The 24,909-nt window shown below is 38.9% G+C and overlaps 1 protein-coding gene across 1 annotated transcript; it reads right to left on the bottom strand.

Annotated features, from left to right (window-relative positions):
* Nucleotides 1-1,255: 1,255 nt before the first annotated feature.
* Nucleotides 1,256-24,624, bottom strand: RAD21 (RAD21 cohesin complex component). The gene is made up of 14 exons (XM_080339095.1): nt 24,489-24,624; nt 17,260-17,433; nt 16,730-16,859; nt 14,491-14,590; nt 13,365-13,471; nt 12,286-12,489; nt 11,580-11,705; nt 11,259-11,381; nt 9,868-10,091; nt 9,405-9,570; nt 8,878-9,029; nt 7,234-7,383; nt 5,718-5,801; nt 1,256-3,077 (listed from the first exon to the last, which is right to left on the bottom strand). Exons 2-14 carry the CDS (start codon nt 17,401-17,403, stop codon nt 2,886-2,888), a joined length of 1,902 nt encoding a protein of 633 aa, XP_080195221.1. The 5' UTR covers nt 17,404-17,433; nt 24,489-24,624; the 3' UTR covers nt 1,256-2,885.
* Nucleotides 24,625-24,909: the final 285 nt, after the last annotated feature.

Here is a 24,909-nt window from a genome sequence, read left to right as displayed (position 1 = left end):
CTGAATGTTTATGGTTAATTCCTTTAAAACCATTTAGACATTTATTTGAAGAGGAACTATAATAAAATGCAGATGCTGTATTTTTTTAAGTACTCCAATATCTTTGTGAAGAACAGCAGCCATAGGGAAAACAATACATGCTGTGCAACTGAGAGACTTTCTGCATCTCATCATCCATCTGCACAGTAACAGAGGAGGGAAATAAACTTCTTGTAGATATACGAGAAATATAGACAGCAAATGCTTTGTCTGTCACCATTCCCTAGACCTTATTCAACAGCTGATCAGTATATTGCTGCAAAGGCTGCTTTCCAAGAGATGTCAGTCTGTCAGTACTTGCAGGCCATGTTCAAAACTAGTAACAAATCCTGCAGTTACAAAGCAGAACTTGCCTTCATTGTGTCAGATTATATTTAGTGTCATCAGAAGTGCACATTTGTGCAAAATGAAGTCATCGTGAGTGCTGATCACAGTGGTGTAACAAAGAACAACACTGATAATAGAAACGTCCTCCATCATTCATATAAGAAGGAGGCAGAAAAGCTACCTTTCATTCTAGCCCAAGTACCTGAGCTCCCATACTTCTCTCCCTTTCAGAGCTTTAACCAAAGGAACGAAAAATCAAGCCCTTTTCTGGTGCAGACGAGCTGCAGACACTCAGCTCAGCATGGGCCAGCCTGCAACCCACAAGATCTACAGCACAAACAACATCAGCCCGACTGCTTCCACAGGTAGCTCGAAAGCAGCGCAGTCGCTTTGGTGCAGGCCCGAATCAAGTCACCTCTGCATAAGCTCGGCAGGCACCGAGTAACTCCTTGGGAGACGCGCGGCTCCCACAGGATTGGGTCCAAGCCTCTGGATCTACCAGGAGCGCTGAACTTCAGACACATGGACATACCCCACATGGAGAGGAAATTCTAGAAGCAAGGAACAGCAGAGCTGAAAGAATTCAAACTGGATATATTCTGGCATTCAGAAGCGACTGGCATGGAAATGAATCGCGTTTTATAGACAGTCTCCCCTAATTTTCCGCACAGACATTCCTAGCATAGAATGCTTGAACAAAACCACAGTACGGCCAGTAAAATAACTCTTCCTGATGGCAAGAAATATATTTACATATTCAAGCTTTAAATCTCTCAGTGAGCTAAATCATGACACTTCTGCTCCCAATACCAAAACAAGTAACCCGTCAATGCCAGGTCCGGGCTACATGCATGGAAGGTGTTCAAACAAGATACAGAGCTAACGCATAACAGCTTATAACACAACTTTTATTAGAAAAGTTATACATAACAGCATCGACTATTTCCAAGAATATCAACCTTGAAAAGCAACAAAACCAGACTAAAAATGTGTAACAAGAAACTAATGACCTTTTCTATAATTAAACATTCAAGTTATCTACAATGTCTCTTTTTACAAAGGGGAAAATCATGGTTTTACAGGCACATCATGTTGAAAATAAAGCTGCAGTAACTTTATACAATTAACTTTTTCAAGGATTATTAAAACATGGTCATCATGTAGTCTCAGATTTTCTTAAACATTCACATAATTTTACAGTTGAGTATACACTGAAATTTCAGAGTCCCAAAATTATTTCACAAAAGTGCCAACATTAAAACCAGAACCTTCAGTGTGAATAATTTTGCCCTAAAAAAAGTTAAGACACATTTCCATAATCAACATATTCACATAATTTCTGGTGCTACCTGGTCTAACAGTAAAGCTTAATTCTTTAGAAGTAAAATCAAGTGGGACTTCTTTTGCAAAACTGATAAAATGTTTTGAACACAGGAGTGTGCATTATTGGAAAAATCGATCCTAAAACCATAAATATATCCAAAAGCCATTAATACACCACAAAATTAAGTGGAACTGTGCCCGTTTGTACTGTATATTCAAGTTTGTTGCCCTTTCGGTACAGGTGGTATCTGAATTTAGCATCTTTATAAAGGCAATCTGTTCAACTTCTCTCATTCTTCATATGCCTGCTTAATAAAAATCAGATAATTTACAATCTAGAAGTCTGTTTTAAAAAGTCTGGAGTTTATATACAGCTCTAACAAACCTAAAGCATTCTGATATCCTAAAGGTTTAAATGAAACGACTAGAGTTTTTACTTGACACTTATTAACAGTAATTAGTCATTATCAGTAGTGGACCATAATGAGGTGGTAAGTGAAAAGGAATGTTTCGTCTAAAATGCTGAACGTTGTGTTCTGTCCTTTCACATATGCAATAGTATCACGTAGAGGAAGTGTTTTCCACAGACACCCGTTTCCCCTTAGTATCAAGGGCTACAAAAATCCGACTGCAAAAATGCAGTGACAAAGCAAGCTGACGTATCAGGCACTACCTTTCATATTGGCAGCTTTAAGTGACCCACGGTATGCACAAAAATCTAGGGAAGGGGAAAATAAACACCACAATGAGAAGCAGGCCGAACATTTTAGATGAGGTTTGGCAAAGTTTTTAAATCAGACAATAGGTTGGCCATTCAGTTTTACTTGTATAGGTTAAAAATATCACTATTGAATCAACTAGTCCAATTATCATAAGACATTTTCATTGATACTCAACATCACATGCACCAATATTGCACACATCTGCTCTGAGTTGTTAAAGCAATCTTCACCTGGGTCCTTGAGCTGTCTGGTCTCTGCAGCTGGAGCTCAAGCCACCTGCCCCAGCAGTTTCACTAAAAAATTAAGTGGTAAATTTAAAATACAAAAACCAAAAGAACCCCTCCCCCAAAAACCTAAGGACTTTATACAGACAATAAAATCTAAATTTTCTGCAATAATCTTGTGGGCCCTACAGATGGGGCAATACATGTACGCACTAGTGAAACGAACACTAGCTCTGCTGTATCTAACCATTCAAATAATGTGAAATCTGGGACCAGGCGTTGCAATGATGTCGCTGTAAGGCTCCTCCTGGGTCAGCTCTATAGCTTGCTGCTTTTTAAGTACCAGGAAACTGTAGAATTTTGCAGCTGCTTGTTTTCTATTCGTATTTCTGCACAGCTCAAGCAAACTGATAGATTCCGCTCCAGTCTTAGCGAGAGCTCTCTGAAAAACACAAACATTGATACCACAAGTTAAGTAGAGAACTACATACAATGTCCATTGGCGAGATTCTGTTTGTTGTCACCCCAGGACACTGCGAGGGACTGGGAAGGAATTGACATTGGATGGGGACATTACAATACACACATGAAAATTTCCATATGGACCTTATCGAAATGAAACCAAGTTGGCTTCCCAGAGATGTGTGAAAAATCTGTCTTGAATCTGTGCAACGTCTTCCAGAAACACTGTATAGCACAAGATTTTCCTTCTGCACTGATAGCTAGCCAGCCATTTTTGACTACAGAATATTGTTAAATAGGGATAAACCCCCGTTTTATTTTTTAAAATAACTCAAAAATAGTAATCTATGTTTAAAACAAAAATTGAGAGGTAAGGTTCTTTAAAAGACAAATAATTTTGCCAGGTGAAAGCTTGTTTATTTGTAAAACTCCTCTGTCTGAAACTAAGTATCCAAAGTTGCTTCCATTTTTTCAAAGTCTTGGCTAGAATATTAAAATAAAGAAATCAGGAAAATACATCTGTTTGCTGGCGAGCACAACTACTGACGTCTTCAATTTAAAACAGAACTGTCTGCTCTGGAATATCTACTAGATGAAAAGATATTAGGCTGGCCAAACCGAATTACTTAATATTAAACAGATCTTAGCTTTGAGTCTCATTACAGACTTAATGTTTCAGCCATCCAGTGCGATGCTCTTTCAGGCACATGGAAGAAGTAATTTAAAAAAATAAAAACAACAAAAAAACAACATGCACACACACAAAAACAAAGCTAGACGTGGTCCACAGAGAATTCTGAAGCTCTTTTCAAAAATTGTGATGATACATTTAGGGAGGAAAATATTACACAACATTACCGACCAAACATCTGTATACTTTAAAAATTACTTTTAAGCAACAGCTGTACTCATTTGGGCTGAGACAGAGTTAATTTTCTTCACAGTAGCTCATACTTAGCTCCCATCTGAAACACAGCACATGTTTTTGTTTTGGAACAAGTAGGCTGGGGATGCACAAGCCATTGAGAGGAGACATAGCTGAGACAGCTGACCCCAACTGACCAAAGGGATATTCCACAGTGTATGACATCATGCTCAGCAATAAAAGCAGAGGGAAAGAAGAGCGGGGTGTGTGCACGTTTGGTGTTATGGCATTTGTCTCCTCAAGTAACCATTACACGTAATGATGCCCCACTTTCCTGGAAATGGCTAAATGTCTGCCTGCTGTTGGGAAGCAGTGAATGAATTCCGTATTTCGCTTTGCTTGCACACACAGCTTTTGCTTTGAACTGTCTTCATCCCAATGCATGAGTTTTCTTGCTTTTACCCTTCTGATTTCCTCCCTCATCCCACCAGAGGGTAGTGAGGAAGCGGCTGTGTGGGGCTGAGCCAGTTTCCAGGGTTAAACCACAACAACAGTTTCAAACAATATATCTTAAACTAGTGGAATTCTTGCAGGTGTGCAAAAGAACCAACTTAAATCACATCAGTTTACAATGTAATCTGAACTAAATTTGAGTGTATGTAAGTGTCATAAAGGCTATATAGGATTTTAAAATAAAGGTTTCATTGTCTACAGATGTAAGCAAGAATTCTTATAACTCTGTTACCATTTTCCAGAAACGTAAAGCTTTTGCTTGATTATATCGTACTTTTGAGCAACTTTAAAAGAACTACTACTAAATCTCAGTTTACCGAAAACTCAAAAGCATTCTCTGCCCCCTTCCAATCCACTTATGCTGGAAGTCAAGAGATACAATAATGACAATAGGCTTTTATCAGCAAAGACAGAGCCCATGAACTTCACAAAAAAGTAAGGATGACTTTGGACAGCAAAACTAGCTTAGAGAGATGGAACTGAAATACTCCATTGACAGCAGAATCTCTGAAGTTGCCAGAATGTTTAAGAAAACGGAGGAACAGGAACCACAAACTAGGCTGAAAGGCAAAGGTAGCCCAAGAATATATGAAGCACACATATATGCAAACGGATAGCAGTTTGCACTTAAGTGTATACAAGGGGCATTCAGTTATCTTATCAGAAAAAAGCTCTTTAGGAAGCCAAGAATCCATTCTACAAAGATTATATGTCTGTGCAGACTGAAGTCACATGCAGAAAAGTAATGGTGCACTTCAGGCAACATCAAATTCCCCCAGTTGTTACAGATTCAGCTTATCATAGTGTGTAAGTTTTCAGATTAGCCTGTATGGGAGTAAACCTCCTACAAAATGGTTTTATTCCCAGATCTTGCTGCGGTTTGCTTAGGGTCACATAGCACAAAGTCGAAGGTGTGAAGGTTTCATTAAAAACACAGCCAAACCCAATGATTTTAAAATGTGATTTTCTGAGAGTCTTACTTGCTCACCAAGTGTGGACATAAAGGTTGAAAAACACTTAAGCAAAAAATGTTACTTCAAATGTTCTTTGAAAAAAAGGGACAATTGTGTTTACATTTAATCTATTACAAGCATTTTCTCCCCTTTAAGAGAGAACTGATACTTCCAGTCTGTAACATCTACTGCAAAGAAAGCTCTTCCTTATAGCCTTTTTACTCGGGTCAAAAGTGTCAGTGAGCACATTCAAAAGCTACTTTAAGAGGAAGCAAATTATCATGTGTACCTGAAGTCCATGAAGCATTTGTTGAGTTCTCTTGTTCCATCTCCTTTCTTCTTGATCCTGATCACCCCCTGTGCCGTCTTCCTCCTGCAAACCGCCAAAATTGATGCATTTACAAAACAATACTCTTTTCATCCACTGAGTTATGAAAGAGCTATTTCCAGACATCATTACAGCCTTTTATTGTCATCAAGCCAGAAGGTCAAGACAACCTGACTCACAGGATACATCCAGGAGAGGCAGAAAGTGGGACAGAGGAAAACACATACATAAAGCTGAGGTACCGCGGGAAGGCTGCCTGCCACCCTGACTGTACCCCAAAACGTCATGCTGAAAACTAGTAAAACTAAGCAGCTCAGTCATGACAGCTGAATCAGAAGAGACACTTCAGTCTAGTCTAGGATTGCTAGTAGTGAACAAACGTATCAACAATGCTTTTATTTCGCAAACATTAATAAACACCCACAAGTTTTCATTTCACCGGGGAAACAGAACCACTGAAAATGAAAATAGGTTGCTGCTAAAAGCTGTGAAGATCAGTTGTAACAACTCTGCTCCCCATGTCCTTTGGAAGCACTCACCTCCACAGAGCTGTACTTGTGAAGATGTGCTACATATGACTTTTAAAATAAGAACTTTACTTCAAAACCAGCAATTAAAATAATCACAAAAGCAACACACACACACAAGCGGTTTCTGCTTTGTTTCTAGTCTTAAAGAACTTCTAACTGTGTAGAAAAACCAGCCAATTTTTTTATTTCTCAAAATTACACCAGCATGTGTTTCTCCCTCTTCATTGTACTGCTTTTAAAGCGACATTTCTCTGCATCTAGCTACATCCTGAAGCGGTCAGGTAGTTGGACTAGATGATCATTATAGGTACCTTCCAACTGAAAATATTTATTCTATTCTAACAGCTTTTTACATTGCTAGAAAAATCATCTTGACAAAAACAACTGAAGTAATTCACGTTTCTTTGTACACATGACTTGTTACAGAAAGAAACTTCACATGTCCAGATATGTTCTTTTTCCAACAATAAAACAACTTTTGAAAAACTAATTAAATATTATGCATTTTAGGTGTAAAATAAAAAGAATCCAAGTTTGTTTTGATATCCAAATACCGCAGCTAAGAAAACTTCAGTTATCACATTTTAAGACATGGATGGTTTTCTTACAAAAATCTACTTTCACTAAGTGCCGTGAAATATTTAAAATGGAAACATAAAATTAAGTTCCAAACTTTTTGTATAAGGTACCATAATACAGAATTGTTTAATTCAACCATGTATGAGAAAAGGAAAACCCTCTAATTCAAAGCAGAATGTAAAAGCAATTTACAAAACTGAATAACATAAATAATATTCAATGGTCCGGGAATAATTTTGAAACATATATTTCCAAGTATTATAATTTCTTAAGTAAGCACTAAAGATTTATTTCTCACGCCATTTAAAGAATCCAAAGTCAAACAGTGCTGGGGAACACATAAACCCTCTTCTACAGAAAGTTCTTACCTCCTCCTCTTCCTCCTCCTCTTTCTCTTTCTCCTCCTCTTTCTCTTTTTCTGGCAGAAGTTCTAGCTCTGGTATTAGCTGGCAGATGTTTTGGGGCTCCTCTGGAGGCATTTCTACAGGTGGTATTTCGAGCTGTTGTGATGGTGGATGCTTTAAGAGTACACAATATAGTTAAACTGGCAATATCATTTTATCAGTGCTTTTACAATAGAATGCTGATGCTACAAACCAGTTTCACAAAATCCAAGTCTCTAAATCTCAGCCATTTGTCAGAATTTTTCTTCTTTGAAAAAGTGAAGTGCAATGTTTTGTTTTGCTTTCCATAGATGTATTTTGATCCCTTAGATTCTACTCAAACCAGAAATTACGATACCACTGTAAGGAAAAAGGCTTTCCAATAACTTCACTCAGTCTGCCATCCAAACTACTGATCTCATTTCTTGAATGAGCACATGCAACTTTAAAATCCCACATGACCACATTCAGTGCCACTTGAACACACTTCAACCCACTGGAACAAGACATCTTCAAAATATCAAAATGTTGTTCTTTGAAATACAAGTATGAGGGAATTAAAACATAAGTACTTTGTAAAATTTCCAAAAATGTACGACTGACTTTGGTGCTCAAGTTATCAGTCAGTAGATCCAGAAAAGCAGTTTAACAGGATTTATGTAGCCAATTTTATAAAATTAATATATAGTATTCTTTCCCTGAATCTATACATAGTTAAGGGTTTGTGACTAAAGCTACCTTGGCACCTGAAAATGTTTCTACACGTATCCTGAAATAGCTCAAAATAACTTCTGGTTTCAAGTCATACAGTAGGTATTGCTACAGGTACGTTGCCACAGGCCTGAGCTGGTTGATGTGATCAAAGAATTCCCAGCACATCCCAACACCATGGAGTTCAGCACAAATTTCACCCAGTGGCACAACCAAGAGAAGCAGCAGTTGCCACCCTTTTAATAAGAGAATGTAACATCTAACATCTCATTTTACAGCAAACAACCTGCTAGCCAAGAAACATGTAAAAAGTGGGGTTAAAAAAGGCACAAATATGAGAAAGCACAAACCAGGACTGTTCTCACCAGGTTAAGTATTCAGAAAAATAAACCTTACATTTTGCCCATTCCTCCCCCTTCACAAATATGGTTTCCTTTCACACTGAACACAGCCTTTACAGAAGAGGTAGATACAAGCTGGTTTCCAAACGTACTCATAATTCAACTAGAAAATCTTTCCTGAAGATCAGAGTTTTTCTTTTAACTCTTAACCTGGAACACTAGGACTATCTTAAAAAGGATGTTGTGCAGCTAGCACAATCCTTTATCAATGAAAGCTGGTCATATATCCTTGCCAAACAACTCTTGACAGCTTTGTAAGCAATACACTTTAATCATTGAAGACCTCTTCTGGAGGAAAGAGTGCCATTTCTTTATCCCACCTGCATTTTAAATGTTTCAGTAAGCTTTACACTTAAGAAACACCATAAAGACTACCCAGGGAGAAAGATTCTGATACTACTCCAGCATATCTCAAGACACCACAGTGCTTCAAATCTGCATCATTTCCTGCTCAAAGACACCACCTGCTTCTCATTCTCAAAACAGGAAAAGAAAAACAAACACCAATCTTACTCACAGGTAACACTGGCTCCGGTTCTACTTGCTGCAGTTTACGTTTAACACCTGTCTGAGGTGGTGGGGGCGGCATAACGGATTCATCCAGGTTGGTTCTGCTGCCTTCCATCATCGATTCTTGTAAACGACTTGGTTCTTCCAGAATAGGTTCATCTATATTCCACAACAAATCCAGTTTTAGATACATTGGTACAGTTTCAAATTACATTACTAAGTCAAATCTGCTATTAATTTAGAATTAAGCACTCTTAACAGCCTCCATAGCTTTTGCAGTGACTTAAATAGAATTGGTACAGATGTGCATACAACTCAATCCAATACTCAATTTACAGGATCAAACTCAATCTCTACGTGTGTTCTACTTCTAGGAAAAAAAAAAGCTATTTTAAGTCACAGACTGTATATCAAACTAAACAACAATTGCAAAGCTCTTTGCTTCATTCAGAATCTTTGGTGACTTACTATAAAGCACAAACAAAGAAAAATAAGCTCCAAGGGAAAGCAGAGCATTTTTGACAAGACACAAACCAATGACATCTCGTTGCTGCTGTTGCTGTTGTTGCTGCTGCTCCTCTCTGGGAACCTCTGGGTTTTCAAAGTCTTTAAGGAACTCATCAAGGTTGTCAGCTTCTCCACCCTTCCTCCTCTTTCTTAGGTCTTCTGGTACCAGAGGTGTAAGACAACGAGTAAAGAGCTACAGGGAAAAGCTTACATTATTCACTATTGTAGTTCTTAGCGTCCTTAATTTCATTGCAGATCAAATAATTATGGGGCATATTCCTTTTCCATTTTTAAGCTCCTCTCCAACAGTAGTAACATTAAAAAAATTAATTAATTGCAGTAACTGGTAAATATTTTAAGCATTTGTGTTTCCTTTTTTTTAAATGATTACTACTGCTATCACTATATCACTATTCATAAGCTGATGTTTACTATATATCCTGAATATAGCTCATTTCCATTTAGAAATGAACCTGCACGAAAACATTACCTTCAGTAGCCTGTTATTCCACAAAGGCTGTGCAGGCAGAGAGAAAAGCTTTTCAACTCCACCAGTTTCTTTCCACATCATCAGTTTCTTAGTAGGAGGTGCCAAGTCCAAAGTAGTAACGATATCAGAGTAGTCACTTAATTGGGCCCGAATAGTCTTGCTATCCAGTTCTTTCACACTGTCCACAATCAGCTTTCTCTTCCTCTTTGCTTTAGTTTCCTTGACTGTTGAAGTAAAGAAGGTTAGCTCAAAGAGACAGCACACTGCAGAAGAATCTTGCAGGTTCTCTACAGGTCTTATTTGCCCATGTATAAAGCTGCCTCAAGAATCTAGGGCAATGTCAACTTTGGGAGAAGGAATTAAAAGCTATAAGCACTATGAAAGGTCAAACACTATGAATGCTGTCCCATAACCTACAAATTCTTCTGTGTATACTTGTAGTTCTACTGAATCTACCCAAGCCTCAATGTCTTCAGCTGCACATGCCCCTCTCCCTCATGGCCTTCTGGTCAGCCTGGTGGTATTCTTCAGGAGACAACTCCAGAGATGTACAGTTCCTCTCACCAAAGAGTCAAAATACCACACCAAGATTTTCCTCTAAGCCCCCTCTGAGCTTTGGTGGTGTTAATGTGGGTGGTTACCTGTACCTTCATCCTGCTCTAGCATGACTTTACTGTAGGTTGCTTACAGGCCAGCACTCCGCAGCAGACCCTGAAGCTCTGGCTGGTCCCAAGCGATGAGCTAGGGCCTCTGTTGTTAGCTTGCCACCAGAGGGCAGCGCTAGGGCTTTTTCATTGGGAAAGCAAAGAATTCGGGCCTGGAGTTCAGTCTGAAAACTACTTATTTTTTTCCCCACTTTTTTTTTAATAAAGCAATACAGTACCAGTTAAAGTAAGAAAGTGTCTTGCATTAGAGGAAAAGAAAGAATTTCACTATTTAGTAGAACTTCAAATGAAGAGATAAATTTACTGAATTCTGCAATTCATTAAAGCTATGGATCACTAGAAGAACACTCTCAGTGTAAAGTCATTCCTGGCCAGAAAACATAGTGTGCTGCACTGCATATACTGTATTAGAATTGAAGACGTGACAACTTCTATTCTACCTCATTGTATTTTAATTAGCATGCTTCTCAAAAGCTACAGTATCATGGCACTATACATACTGATAGCAGAAACTACAAACTAGTATCCTTCAAGACTATTAATGCTACCTACTTGGAAAATACTGGAAAACTACTGTTAGAATAAAAGGAATTCAGCACTTGGTCCCTGGTTTCTCTTCCAACTGAGAAGCGGACTTAGTACCAGAGCTGGACATTAATTTCCACTCTATTGAGCTAAAGTGGTCTCTGATGACCCAAGTAAAATATTTTCAAACAGTTTACCTACCAGTTATGTCAATTGGCTCCAGAGCAAAGGCTTCCTCCTCATTGGGAACAAGGGTTGTCTGATCAGTCATAGTTGGTAACGGTTCAACTGGATCTACTGAGTCCGGGCTGTCCGGTCCACCCACTGCCAATTAGAACAAGCGTCTCGAACTATGTCAAAATATTAAGAAACTATGCTACCCTTCCCCATCCCCTCCTCCACACCTTAAAGTGATTTACTACATTTCATACTTTTGAACTCAACATGCTTTTAAAGAATTAGAAGTCAAATGAAATTGATTGAAAACAAGTAATTCTAGATCTAGCCCTAGATCATACTCACTTGATACATTATCATCATCATCCATATCATCATGGGGAGGTTGCTCTGGCATCATTACTCCACTTTCAGAGAGTGCAGGGGGGTCATCAAAAATACCACCATCATTATTACTGAGAAGTTTGTCATCTGAAACAACCATATGAAATAATCAGTTTTGTGTCCCCAAATTCATGAAACAAGTATAGACACATTTATTAAGTACATACAAATTTTTAAAAAGTTAGTGAAACCTATACTTTCAATGCTGACTCAAAAGCAATTAGGAGTGCTTTTTCAAGGCACACTTCAGCTCAAACTTCGAGATAACGGGTAACTTTTATTACAATACACTTGGGCACATATTTGCATCTTACTAGATTTCTTGGTACTTCACAGGGACGCACTCAATAAAATTCTCAACATATTAATTAAATCCTTGGAAGGAGTCAAAACCAAGAAGAGTTGCATATTGATTTTTCTCTAGAGAACATTATGTATAGAATGAAAAAACTCTGGATGATTTAATTTTACTTCATTTGAAATATGCCAACACTTAACATGCTACACATCATCTATATTGCTGTAGCACTCACAAAACAGAACTCCATTGCTGAAGGTGTAAGTTATAGAGGGACCTCGGAAAAAAGGAACCAACCTTCCCACAGCCCCCCCAAGAACTAATTGAGGCAGAAGGTAGGACAGCAGAAAACAAACTTCTCAAACATACCCAATATTCCACCATCATTTCCTTCTCCAAAATTATCATCTTTGTATTGATCTTCATATTCCAGGTGATTAGATTTCTCATTGAGGTGACTGGTGCTCTGTTCAGGTTCCAGCAGGAGATTGGAAGCACTGGTGCTCACTAGCATGTCATCCTCAAATGCACTACCTTCTCTCATCATCTCACGGTCATCCATCCCAAAGTCACCTGCAAGAATATGATTTCACTGCTATAAATGCTAAAACTAAAATGCAAGAGACCTAGTTAAACAATCAGCAAAGGCCCAAATTGAGACCAAACTTTATTTCAAGTTATCTTAACTGCAGACTTAATGACAAGATGTAAGGAATTATGCCCCACAATACCATAGCAAAAATGCTGTTCTATTATAAAAATAACCATCTCCTCTTCAAAGCATTTTATTATACGTATTTGAACTGATTTCTGCAAGATCCTACTAAATTTTTGCTGCACTGAAAAAAAAGAATTCCAAGGAATTCAAAAAAGTTGTACCTTATGACTTGAGGTTGGGCTTCATGTACAGAGAGCAAACCAATAACAAATCAACACCAGCACAAATAAATACCTAGATTATACTTTCAAAGAGATTACATTACTGTACACTGGAAACTACATATTCAAATACAACTGTCTTCAGGCTTTGATTCAGATCTTTGAATGCTGTCCTTGAAAAGATACTGAAAGAGGTAAACTGGTCACCACTGACTACTATAGCTTTAAAAATCTGATAACATTTTCTGACTGAAAACATGCCTATGACTGAAGCAATGGCTGATTTCATATTCACACCACATTCTGAAAATAAAAATAGACATAATACTTCACTAATTAACCTGAAAACATTCTTCAGCTTTATATAGGCAGCTAGAAATCTGTTGAATTAGAGGTCAGATTTTTTGGAAAACTGACATGTGCAGACTAAATATGAAATGTAGGGAAATACAGCATGCTTGATCTGATTTGTTTTATACTTAGTGGGAATTCAGTAGTAATTGCAAACCTGTAACTTCACAGTTACCAAACCTAGCTTAGTAACACATAATAATAAATGAGATTTTTACCGAAGTCATTATCCTGGAGGATACTGATGTTGCCTACTTCTTCTCTCATTGTAATTTCTTCCACTCTACTCTGGTTCAAACTGAACTGCTGAGCCACATCAATATCACTTGAACAAAGAGAAGGCAATTATTAAAAAATCTCCATTAAAAAAGAAAAAATATCAACAGATAAAGCCTGCTTAGATAAACATGAAATTAGGTCCTAAAAAGTACACTATACACTTAAGTCAATCAATGAAAAAGCTGATGGTGAATCCAGAACAAAAAATGCTACTTAAAACAGTTATGATCATTCGTGGTCAAAACTTATCACCTAAATTGCATTAGCTTCTAGGAAATGTATCAGTAACCTCTCTTACTCTTTGCCATGTTGGGGTCACTAATTTTAAAGGCCAAATTAATAAACAAGAAAACACTTCCCTCCATTCAACTTCAAAAGCTATTAATATAATTTATTAAAAAGTATATCTTCTAACAGCACCAAGTTAACACTCTGTGGTGTGTCAAAGTACGTTTCCTAGAAGAATACAGGATTATTATGCAGTTTCAGATTAGTATATACTCTAATTTGAATATAAACCAAATAGAACACTGAGTAAAGCACACTGTAGGCCAGAAATTCCATTATGAATAAACTAAAAGGGTAACATCAATTTTTCCAGAACTATTCAGGTTGTATATTTGTTATTATGTTTACAGGTAACCTGTTACTATTTATAAGTTTTAAGAATTAAAACTTCCACTACAGAAGGTCAACAAGGATACTTCCATAAAACTAATCTTGTCTAACCAGAGAACGTATGTGATTTAGAGCACCTCAAACAGAAGAAAAAAGATAATAATACTATATATTTGAGTTTTTCAAAAGCTTCTGCAAGGGCAGATTTAATTTGGTTAAAATTACATGCTACTATGAACTTAAAACCAATACAAAGATGACTGTGTACCTGCTTTGTATATTAAAGGACTTAAGAAAATAAGTTACCTACAGACCTTTTTTTTTTTTTTTTTTTTTTTTTTACATTCAGCAATGAGTTTGCTATTTCAAAGCAGGTTCTCCTCAACTAAAACCCAATCTTTTCATGGAAATAAAAAGAAAAACCAAAAAAGAACAAACCAAACTTACTCTAGATCAGGAAGTGGTTGGTCAAAATCATGAAATTCCTCAGGTAAGGTAATAGCATTGTAAGCAGCCTCTCTGTTTTCCTCGGGCAAATCGACAACCCCTGTAGAGAAGAACACTCAGACGTGAGTTCCCATTCCTTACAAGGACAGCTTTTTTCCCTGTGCCTTCGGCACTGTTCTCTCTGCATGACCTCCTTGTCTTTAAATTGTTGAACTGAACCAATGCTAGACACCTATCAAGAAACCTTAGATAATCTTAGTATTGAGATTCAGTCTAAATTCAAAATATATACTCTCAGGCCCTCGCACCGTTTTGTATAACCCTGGAAGCCTCAAATCACTCAATGTTTGTGTAGCACAATGCAGATTTGTACAGCTAACACAGGTGTTGTATGTCATCACAACACTATTCAGGCATCTGCTACAAAATCATTTTATCATGATGCTGCAGTCTTGTATTTTGGGTTTGGGTAAAGCAGTGGAAACACAGTATGACTCATTTGCTACTGGTCATTCAGTCAGCTCAATTAGCTCTGGAAGTCCCACCACAGCATTGACTCTACTTGGGCCACGCAAACTTGCAGGCTTCTACATTTAAAAGAGCTGGATTACCTAAACCACATACATACCTTTTCATATCCTCCCGAGATGCTTAATCTGCTATTCAGCAGGCATTCTCATAGCATGACTATCAGATTAGGCATCACACAAAAACAGTGCCAGTAGCTGGTTGGTGCCTCTCTTTTATTCAAAGGCTTAGAGGTCAGGATGCTTGAAAGTGCATGAGAAATGTAGGTTCAATTCCTTCTGTAACTTGCAGAATATTTGAGCTTTATGTTCTGCCTTCTGACCCAGACAACACAGGCAATTCTCAGGTACAGGTATTTCAGAAACACTCTGCCCACTGTGTTCCCCTCCACAATGCATCAAAGAACCACTGTCCAGAGAGACCAGGAACAAGCATGAGTCTGTAGTTTACTCATCTTGTTACTCTGCTAGGAATGAAGAAACCTAGTCCATCCTTTCAGGGCTATCCAACATTTTTACCTATTGGTTGCTTAAAATAAAACATGTAAATGACTCTCACAGAGCAGACAGGATCAAGACACAAAGCGGATAAACTGAGAACAAAGAAAAGTGCCTCAACTTGTTTCAGGTCAGCATGTCATTTTTTATAAATCTTGTTTTAAGGTGCTTCACCTTCTACATGAGCTCTGTTGGGAGTGGGAAAACATTTTTCTGTGAAATTAGACAAGTTAGGGTGTTATCACCCAGGGAAGTTAAATGGGACAGTAAACAAAAAAGTGGCAACAGTCAACAAATTGCCACTGAAAGCTACATAAAGTTGAATGCCTGAATCACAATGCAAAGATCAGGAAATGAAGATAAAGGCATTCTATGCCTTAACTTTTCTCAAATTTACTGCTGCACTGGCTTTTAAGAGTTGCCTTAAAAAAAACCCAAAACAAAACAGTCTTCCTTAAGTTCAGCTTTTAAATCTATTACACTGGGAAACTTAAAAAGGTAGAATACGATTCAGCAGCATCACTGCCACAGCTACGCTCCAGCTGGAAAAAAGTTTCCCAGGCCAGAACTAAAGAGAATTATCAACCGTGTGTAAGTCAAGTAACAACTGCTGGATGGAAAGCCATTTCAGGTATTAATAAGGCTCCCCACCTTCATGGAAAATCTTAGAGTAAGCAACAATAGAGGGGGAAGTTATAGGTCACACATACAAAATGGAAAATATCATTGTTGCACACATTACAGTTCACATTATTTCCAGGAACTAAAATGTGAAAGTGGTAAAAAACCAGCTTATTTCTATGTCTCTTTTGTAACTCATGGCAAGGCAATCTTTACCCTTGATGGAAACAAGCTCCCTTCTGTGCTACTATTCAGTACATGCAACTGGCCTTTTTCAGACTTGTGACAGAAAGTAAAAACCATTCAACATCATACACCAAAAACAGCCAAAATCATAACTGAGATTTTACTGAATTAATACTAATAGGAAACGTTTTTGTTCAGAATTCAATTAAAAGATGTTTTTCAGCCAGCAACTCAGTCATAAAGCCAGCCTGAAGCTGCACTAAAGAAAACAGTATCTTCTATAATTCTGTATAACTACGTATTTCCACTATGGAGACAGCAGGGTAGAATTATACATCTTCTTAACAAACATCATTATATAACGATACACTACACTTTTCAGAGAGTGCTTAAAGAAAGGCAAATACCTGGACGAAAAGCCATCTTAATCTTAATGAAAGCCTCATTGCAGTCTGCAAGAAGATATTTTGCTTTCCTGTGGTAGATTCTAACGACACCTAGTAAGAGATGTCCTGAGGTTCGAAGTGCCATCTTCACCTAAAAACATATTGCACAATCAGTGAATCAGATATAGCCTTTTTTCCTTTAATGACATTTCAGTCACCTTTGCATGAGTTTTTCAGTAACATGAAATACCCAAAACAAGTATAAACATCAGCAGAAACCTGAAGAAAGAAAGAATGCAAAGTCTACAGTTCAAGATAAATACTCTACATTTTGTAACTAAATTGCATTATACTTTAGCATTAGAAAAATAAAAAGAAAATATTCTTCAGAATCAGAGTCAATATAGTATTTCACATCTGAACATACCCTTCCACCCTCTGAAGTAGTAACATTAAGAATTGTGTTTCGGTGACCCAAACAGTAACTACCACCAGCATACACAATTTTTTTTTCACTACAAGATAACATTACATCAGTGTAGAATAGATACCTTTGGTGAAATGATACTCTCCACGCTGCTTTCCAGATTACATTCAAAAACATGGGCTTTGGTTAGCTTCTTATCCCAGTGGGCCGCCAGCCAGATTTTGGCCAGCGGCCCACGCTTGCTCAGGACAAAGTGGGCATAGAACATGGTCCCAGATGTCTAAAACAAAGTGCAAACCTGTAAAGAAAAATGCTGGGTTTTTTTTCTATAACTTTTTCTTAATGAGGAACATCTTTGTAAATACACCCCTTACCCACAGTAAGCAAAGCACGTCTGCTTTTCAATAATTAAGGTCAGACTATTTGCATTAAATATTTAAGAAGCCAACACTTCCAAGTAGCAGCCATGTAACAGCAAATATATTTACTGCAGAGCAAATATAAGGCAGGAAGAAGAGCAACTACTGACCATTTACATAATATAAAAATGATCAACCAACAAGAAAAAAATCTTATATAGTAATCTTTATGGTAATGATAACAAACTCATATAATGCAAGCAAACATGTCTCAGTTTTCAGTCCACAGTAGTTTTCTACCACTTCCATTGCTTTTTACTCTTAATTCAGTAGCTACTACTACACCATACCAGTAACTGTTTCAGTAAAATATTTAGCATTCTAAAATATACAGTCCAAAACTCTTTTTAAGAAAATATGTTGAAGTCTAAAAAAAGCATAATTATGTCTTCACTTCTGAACAGACTGTTCTCCATTTCATAATCCTCTTAGTAACACTTCCAATTTTTATTCAGGTGTTGATAAAAATGGTAAGGAAATTGACTGCATTATCCCAAGCTTCCTGAAAATTTCTTTTTCTTCTTTCTCCTTCACCAGAAAAAGAGAAATCCTTTTATCTACTTATCTAGTAACTACCTTCCTACAGCTGATAACATGCCAACCTATCAAACCATGGAAAAGCAGAACAGGATGATGTCTTATGATCTAAACATGTCCATTTCATGCATGAGGTAAGCACATGATTCAGTTCAACTACAAGCTGAGAAAACAAAAAGTTTGCTTTAAAGAGCTGAAAGATTCTCCACAGCTTTTTCTCTCAGTAACTAGTGAAAAAGAAACAAAAGAGAACAAGAGAAATGCAGGAAGTGCAGTTCAGTTTTTATCTCCTTGATGCTCACAGAAAAACTGCCAGCAGCAGCATAGTAACCTCACAGTAAAAACCAGGCAGTTTAATCTGGGCAGAGGCAATGTGAGGGGCACCAGTTTCCAGCCATAAAAACCCCAGTGTTTCCCAAAGGCATGCCAACACAGCTCATAAGCAAATAGCAAACACAGGGAAACAAAAAGCATTGGTAAACATAACAGCCAAAGAGAGATGCTCAGGAAGCCAATTCCTAAACCATACCAATTGACTTGTAGGGAGAAGAAACAAGTTTCAAAGCAGCTAGGGTAGAGCTGTTGCTTTTTATAGGGTATGCTTCATATTATTAACAAAAAAAAAAAAAAAGGCAAGCACAACTGTGACTGCTAGAAAAATAAGTATAGTGGCAGGAGAAGCACTGGAATTACTGGTTCAGTGGAAGCAAAGCAAACCTCTAGGTATCTGGGTAACAAATGAAAAACTGTAGATCTAGGGGTCAATCTCTGAAAGGTAAGGCCAATGATATTTCCCATCCCATTTTTTTGTTGTTGTTCTATTTTAATAAATGGGAGTTAAAGGAATATAAAGGATAGGGAAAATTATCTTTGTAGTGGCACCATACAATGTACTTGTACTCACTCACAGGTATTGTTCAACATAGAAGACGATGAAAGATTTGAATTTCAGCTGCATTAAATAAGAAAACAGGGTTATTTGGACAACAGGTCTGTCTTAATGACAGACTGGCCACTAATTCTGTTCATAACCAAGCATGGACACAGTAGAGAGGATTTAATGGAAATAAATAAAGGCCATGTTCAGCTTCAGCTCAAGTTAACGCAGTAGACAGAAAGGATTAAAACTATTCCTAGGAGTGAAGTTGATAGCTTTGAGTCATAGTAAAGCTGCAGATTAACAAAAAATCACAATGCCGTTTTTATTTGTTGAGATTGTATGGAGGCTAAGGACAGCACTGCATAAAAATGGACATGAGCAAGGTTTTCTAGGAAGCACTACAAAACAATCTTGGAAGTCTCCTGCATCAATAAAAGCTATCTAAAGGAACATATTCTACTCCCCCACCCCAATGTTTTTTTCAAAAGACAGACTGTCTCAAAGACCAGCAGACATTTCAATCCCTTGTGCATTTTCAAAGACCTCACAGTAGTTTTGTATATGCAGAGACATAACTGTAGCACAGCATTTTGACGTCCTGAGTTGCCACACACTGCTCTGGTAACAGCAGGCCTGTAAATTACCCCTATATATGAGAAGCAGGGGAAAACACAAACATACAGTTAACAAAACCATTTGTATTACCGGACTAAAAACTTCCAACAACAGTTACAAACGAATGTACTTTGATTCATAGAGTTTGGCACAATTATTCACCAATGTTTTAAAATCACTAAAATATGTAGCACAGGCTTCTCAAAACTTTAAACATAGAGTTAACTGTAACCCTGAAAATATACTGAAGATTTCCTCTTAAATGTGAAACATACTATTTGGACAACTCTGAACCAACATATCACTTTAAATCTCAGACAGCAAGGGTAACGCAAGCCTAAGACAAACAACTATCTAAGATATTGAAGAGGAAGGTAAGGTTCCCCAAAAAACTGAGGTGTTGAGATTTAATGGTTTCACAACTTGCTCCCAGCACCCCCCCTTCTTTTTTTAAAAAACCAGACATTGTTAAATTCTGTCTTTTAAAGCACTGACAATACAAGCCAAAGTACTCCCTGTAAAGGGGCTTAATATATATGATTTGGTTTCAAAATATATGCTTCCTTAGCAATTAATGCAAAGAATAGAGGCTGAAAAACACTGCACCAAGGGAACACACAGAAATAGTACTTGGTCACCTGTGCTTGAAGTGTTTCCTAGGTTTGACAACTGTTCAGTACTGGAGTTATGCGTCAAACCTAAAACTTGCTCGTAAAACTAATTAGAAAGTTATACTACATGTGCAGGGTACTTAAACTTTTGGAGTGAATAAGAACTAAAAATAACCAGCTTCTGACAGAGGTCATCTGTTGCTCTTCATCCATTAATGAAGTCTCACCACAGCTTAATACATGGAGAAACACTGACGATCAGACCACAGGCAGTTTTAAAGTGTGTTTTAATCTGGACTGTTATTAACAAATAATACTTCTATTCCCTGAAGCACTAATTTCCTATCACAATAGGAGTCTCTGCCACTTCCAAGTTCCAACAGATGCTCTGCTCTGTTTGGCAATACCTGGGTTATACCAACTGTACAAATCCCACCTTTATGGTTCTGAGCTGCAGCAGTTCAGCTACTGCTGTTTGAAGCATCAGCACAAACACCTAAAGCAAGCCCCAATGGTTGCTATCACCTCCTCTAGATTTTTCTACTTCTTTTCAGATAACCCTTTTCCTTATTTCAGGCTTTTTGTCTGATCTTTAATTCATAGGGCAGTATGCTGATGTAGTGGCAGAAAACAAGAAGAAATAGATTTTCTGGCATAATGTAAGACTGGAATGAATGGTAAAGGAAAGTTTCTTGGAGTGGCAGAGTGCTCATGCAGACATCTAAAACATACACAATTGGCTACCAAAGCAACTTATAAGACTCCTCAAAAGAAAAAGGGTGGCTGATGGCTCTTAAAAAGCTTGTAAAGTAAAATGTAACTGTTAATTTTTGAAATTGACTGGATATGAACCAGGACCTTAAAACTTGTTCTAAGAACCTACTTATTTTTCTGTCTAGCTTGCACTGCTCTGAGGCAAAAGTAATACGTATTCACACAAGAGTGGGTGGGACCAAATTCTGATCTTGCCAAACTGTGCTTTTGAAAGACTTTAAAGTTGAGTTCAGTAATCTTCAAATTTGCTTCAATGTGTCACAACTGTCCTCAGGTTCCTCTGCAAAAATCGCTCAACAATTGGATAATCTTATTTTTAATATTTATCTTTCTATAGAAGTATAAAAAAGGCTACAATTCTATACACAAAGTAACTGAACATGTAAAGCAAAACTAACACAATATAAATAGTACAGAAGGTCTGATCTAGAATCTGCCTGTTTCATTCTTTCATCAGAGTATCTGGTAACTGACTGACCTGAAGAAGCCACAAGAAAATTGGCTAAATGCTACGCATGAACTTCATCTTAACTGTTAATTAACAAATATTAAGTCTTAAAATCCTTCTGCATATTAGAATGGTTAACTATTTTTCAGACTTTTCAAGTCTGAAAAGCACTCTTATTTAGCTTGAGTCCCATCCTTCAAGACATTCAGAAAGAAGCTTAATGAACTAAGAGTTGACAATAATATAGTGAATATTATATCTGTTGTCTGCAATATTTTAATTTGATCATGGTCCAATCTAGTCCACTAAATGAATTTGCCTGTTACCCTAGTAGGTCAGGTTAGACACACACATACCAGTTCATCAGTTAAGTTCAGTCTTTGATTTGTTTTATTGTCACCTACTTTTGTCCCTGTTGTAAGGCTACTCCACAACCACATTCATCCACTAATCAGCAGACAAATTTCATACTATAGTTTAAAAATCAGCCAGTCATTTAAATTCATTTGTTCTTACGCTGTCCTTCAACCTGTCTTGTCTGCTGGTTCCCCCTACACACATATTCTCTTCCTATGCTGTCCATGTTTCTGTTTTGCTAAGCCAAGCCAGCCCTGGGTGATCTGGGGAAGCGGAAGCTCACCCTGCACACCTGCAGCACTCCCAGTTGGCCCTGCTGGACTTCAGAGGTCCAGCAGGACTACCCTGACTCTTCACTATACAGTCCTCCTTACACGTCTAAAACTTCCCTGGAGTGGACACTTTACTAAAGTTGTCTCACTAGCAGGTTTCATTGTCACACTGAACAAACACCTGGTGCCACTGGGAAAAAAAAAAAAAAAAAAAAAACAGCAGCAGACCCATCTTCTCTAACTCCACTAATAACTCCTTACAGCTCAATGACTCTTTTCAGCGTTACCTTCTTTCATCTCTTTCCTTGAACCACCTTTATAATTTTCTGCTTAATCTAAATTTTTCTGAATTTTAATATATTTCTTTGTGGCACCTGCAGCTCTACTGAAGTTCAGTGACAAGTCACCTCAGTTTCTTACATCCACAAAATCAATTATTGAAAAGATGAAAATGAACTAGTCCAACTTGACAATACTTTGATACATGCATACAGCTTTTTCCATTTGTCTCCAGGTATTGTTTTTTCCATCGACTTTTTTTCTGAAGCCCTATGGCTGAGGTTTCACTCTAAGGCTTATAATTGCTCAAAAACACTCCACTCCTTAACAGGAGCTGCATTCACTGTTCTCCAATTACAATATACTATGCGCCTACATAAGCAAATTGGTAGAGCCAGCGCCACACTAAAGTTACTAAGCCAAAAGGCAGGTCATTCAGAATTACTGTAGAGTTTAAAATTACTGAATCCTATGAACAGCTTCCATCCGCCACCCACCATTTTAATAACTACACCTCAGCAGGTATCCTGCCCTTGCGCCTGGGTTCGGTATATCTACTCATTCAGCGGAAAATAGTCTTTTTAATTTTAGGCCCTATCTCAATTATCTCAACCTGTTTTGCACAATTCCAGTTCCAAACCAAACTAATACACCTGCGTAAGCCACATACTAACACACTCCTTAAATGTACATAAGCTGAATAAGAGCATAGAACTCCTCATGTTACTTTGTCTTCTGCAGCAGTTATTCCTCTGTACTGTTCACCTAAAGAACCCAAATGTAAAACACCAACTTACTAACATTTTGCCTCAGAGGAGTTAAACTTGTGTATTAACTGAGGCAACTATTCTTATTTCTGTGCGAAAGTCCATAGTATCAGCAACACTGATGGCAAGACAAGACTAATTAAACTGTGTGGTAATTTAAGTTTATTGTGGGTATCACTAACTTTTTGCTCCTCCTTTTACTCCCCCCGCCAAACTTACTTCCTTACAAACTTACTTCGGTGAGCTTTGTGTTTCCAAGTTCCACAGAACATAAAATATTTACAAATGAACCTTCACAAAAATAAAAAGCAAGCCTGGCCTTACTAATGCTTTAATATTTCCCCATTTTTGATGTAATGAGTTTTACTGAGGAAGAGATTAATGAAAGCGCATGCTTAGCACACACGTTCACACAATGTGGGCCTAAATGATAACTTCTCCAAATAAATAATATTTTATTTTATGTGCCTAAATTTAACAAAAAGCCATTTTCGCTGAAACAGCCAACAAGACACAGTGACCCCAAACTTCCTTTGTTATTGACAGAAACATAACACTGTGTTTCATATTTAATGGAAGCCTTTCATTCAGGATCAGAAATAATCTTAAAAACTATAGCAAGATTTATAACAGAGTGTCCATAGGAGCTGCTAGACGAAGATCTTAATTTCTCAAGAGATAGGTATTTTTAAAGGGGCCTTTTATTTGCAGATCAACAGTCAGAGTGCCCAGAAAGTAGTTCATATGTTACTATTAAGGGCTGCGGGAACATTCAAGACTGCTTTTTTCAAGTGATAAGCTAAGTTACATAAGAAAATAAGAGACAGGCAAATAAAACTTTGCTGTCCTCCCCTTTCGCAGACTGCGGCAACCCCGCCGTCCCTTCCGTCAACCCACAGCTGCGGATCTGTTACATTATTCCGGCCACCGGACTCAAACGCGTCGCTCCCTCAGCTCCCCCGTGGAAGCGGGGAGGTCACCGCGCTACCCCACCTGCTCCGGGCTCACAGACCGTCTGTCTCCCCCACGGAGCGCACTCCGCTCCGCCTTCCCCAGGGTTCTGTCCCTGCCGCCGCCAGGCCGCAAACGGGGCCTCGCTGCCCCCGGCCCTGCCGCAGATCCCTCCTAGCACCCGGCCCCGCGCCTCGGCCCCCAGCCCCGCCCGGGGAGCCCCAGGCAGCGCCGTGGCCCGGCGGGCCTTCCCCTCCTGCTGCCTCTCGCCCGCTCACGCCGGGAGGGCTCGGCCGCAGAGCCGGCGCGGCCGTGCCCAGCTGCAGGGCGCCGGCAGCCGAGCCCGAGTAGGCCGGCAGCGCCCCGAGAGCCGTGCCCCTTCGGACGGCGGCAACGAGCCAGCGCGACCGGCGGGAGCGACCGCGGCTAGACCCGCTCCTTACTCTGGTCCGGAGGCTGGCGCGGCGGCTGGCGAGGCCGGGCTGGGGAAGCGCTCCGCTCCTCCTCCCCGAGCCGCTCACTCAAACAAACAAGATGGCGGCCGCGGCCCTTCCTGCCGCCCAAACCGCCCGTTCAAATCGCAGGATGTTTACTGTTAAAATGCCCCCTCCTCCCCCGCGCGCCCCCTCCCGCTGCGCCTGCGCGCTGCGCCGCGAGATGCGGGCGCCCAGTGGGAACTGGCCAAGTACGCATGCGCCCGTCCCGGCGCTCCGGTGCACGGGCCGGGAGAAGGGGCAGGGCAGCGGGGATGACGAAAGGCCGGATGAGTGACAGCGGCACGCGGCCTTGGTGTACCGGCGGGGCCAGGGCGGGGATGGGGGAACTGCGCCTGCGCGGTTCCCTGGGCCCTACAGCGCCGTTCTG

This window comes from Nesoenas mayeri, assembly GCF_963082525.1.
Source record: "Nesoenas mayeri genome assembly, chromosome: 2".
Classification (NCBI taxonomy): domain Eukaryota; kingdom Metazoa; phylum Chordata; class Aves; order Columbiformes; family Columbidae; genus Nesoenas; species Nesoenas mayeri.
Note: the sequence above shows the minus strand (reverse complement) of the source record. Positions and strands in the feature narration are given on the sequence as shown.

What these genes read in the sequence shown, in the direction of transcription:
- RAD21 (XM_080339095.1), bottom strand. Translation starts at nt 17,403, where the DNA reads ATGTTCTATGCCCACTTTGTCCTGAGCAAGCGTGGGCCGCTGGCCAAA. An exon ending in AGAGTATCATTTCACCAAAG is followed by an intron (nt 16,860 to 17,259) that starts GTATCTATTCTA and finishes ATATGTTTTTAG; the next exon opens with GTGAAGATGGCACTTCGAAC. An exon ending in AAATGATGGTGGAATATTGG is followed by an intron (nt 11,706 to 12,285) that starts GTATGTTTGAGA and finishes TGGTTGTTTCAG; the next exon opens with ATGACAAACTTCTCAGTAAT.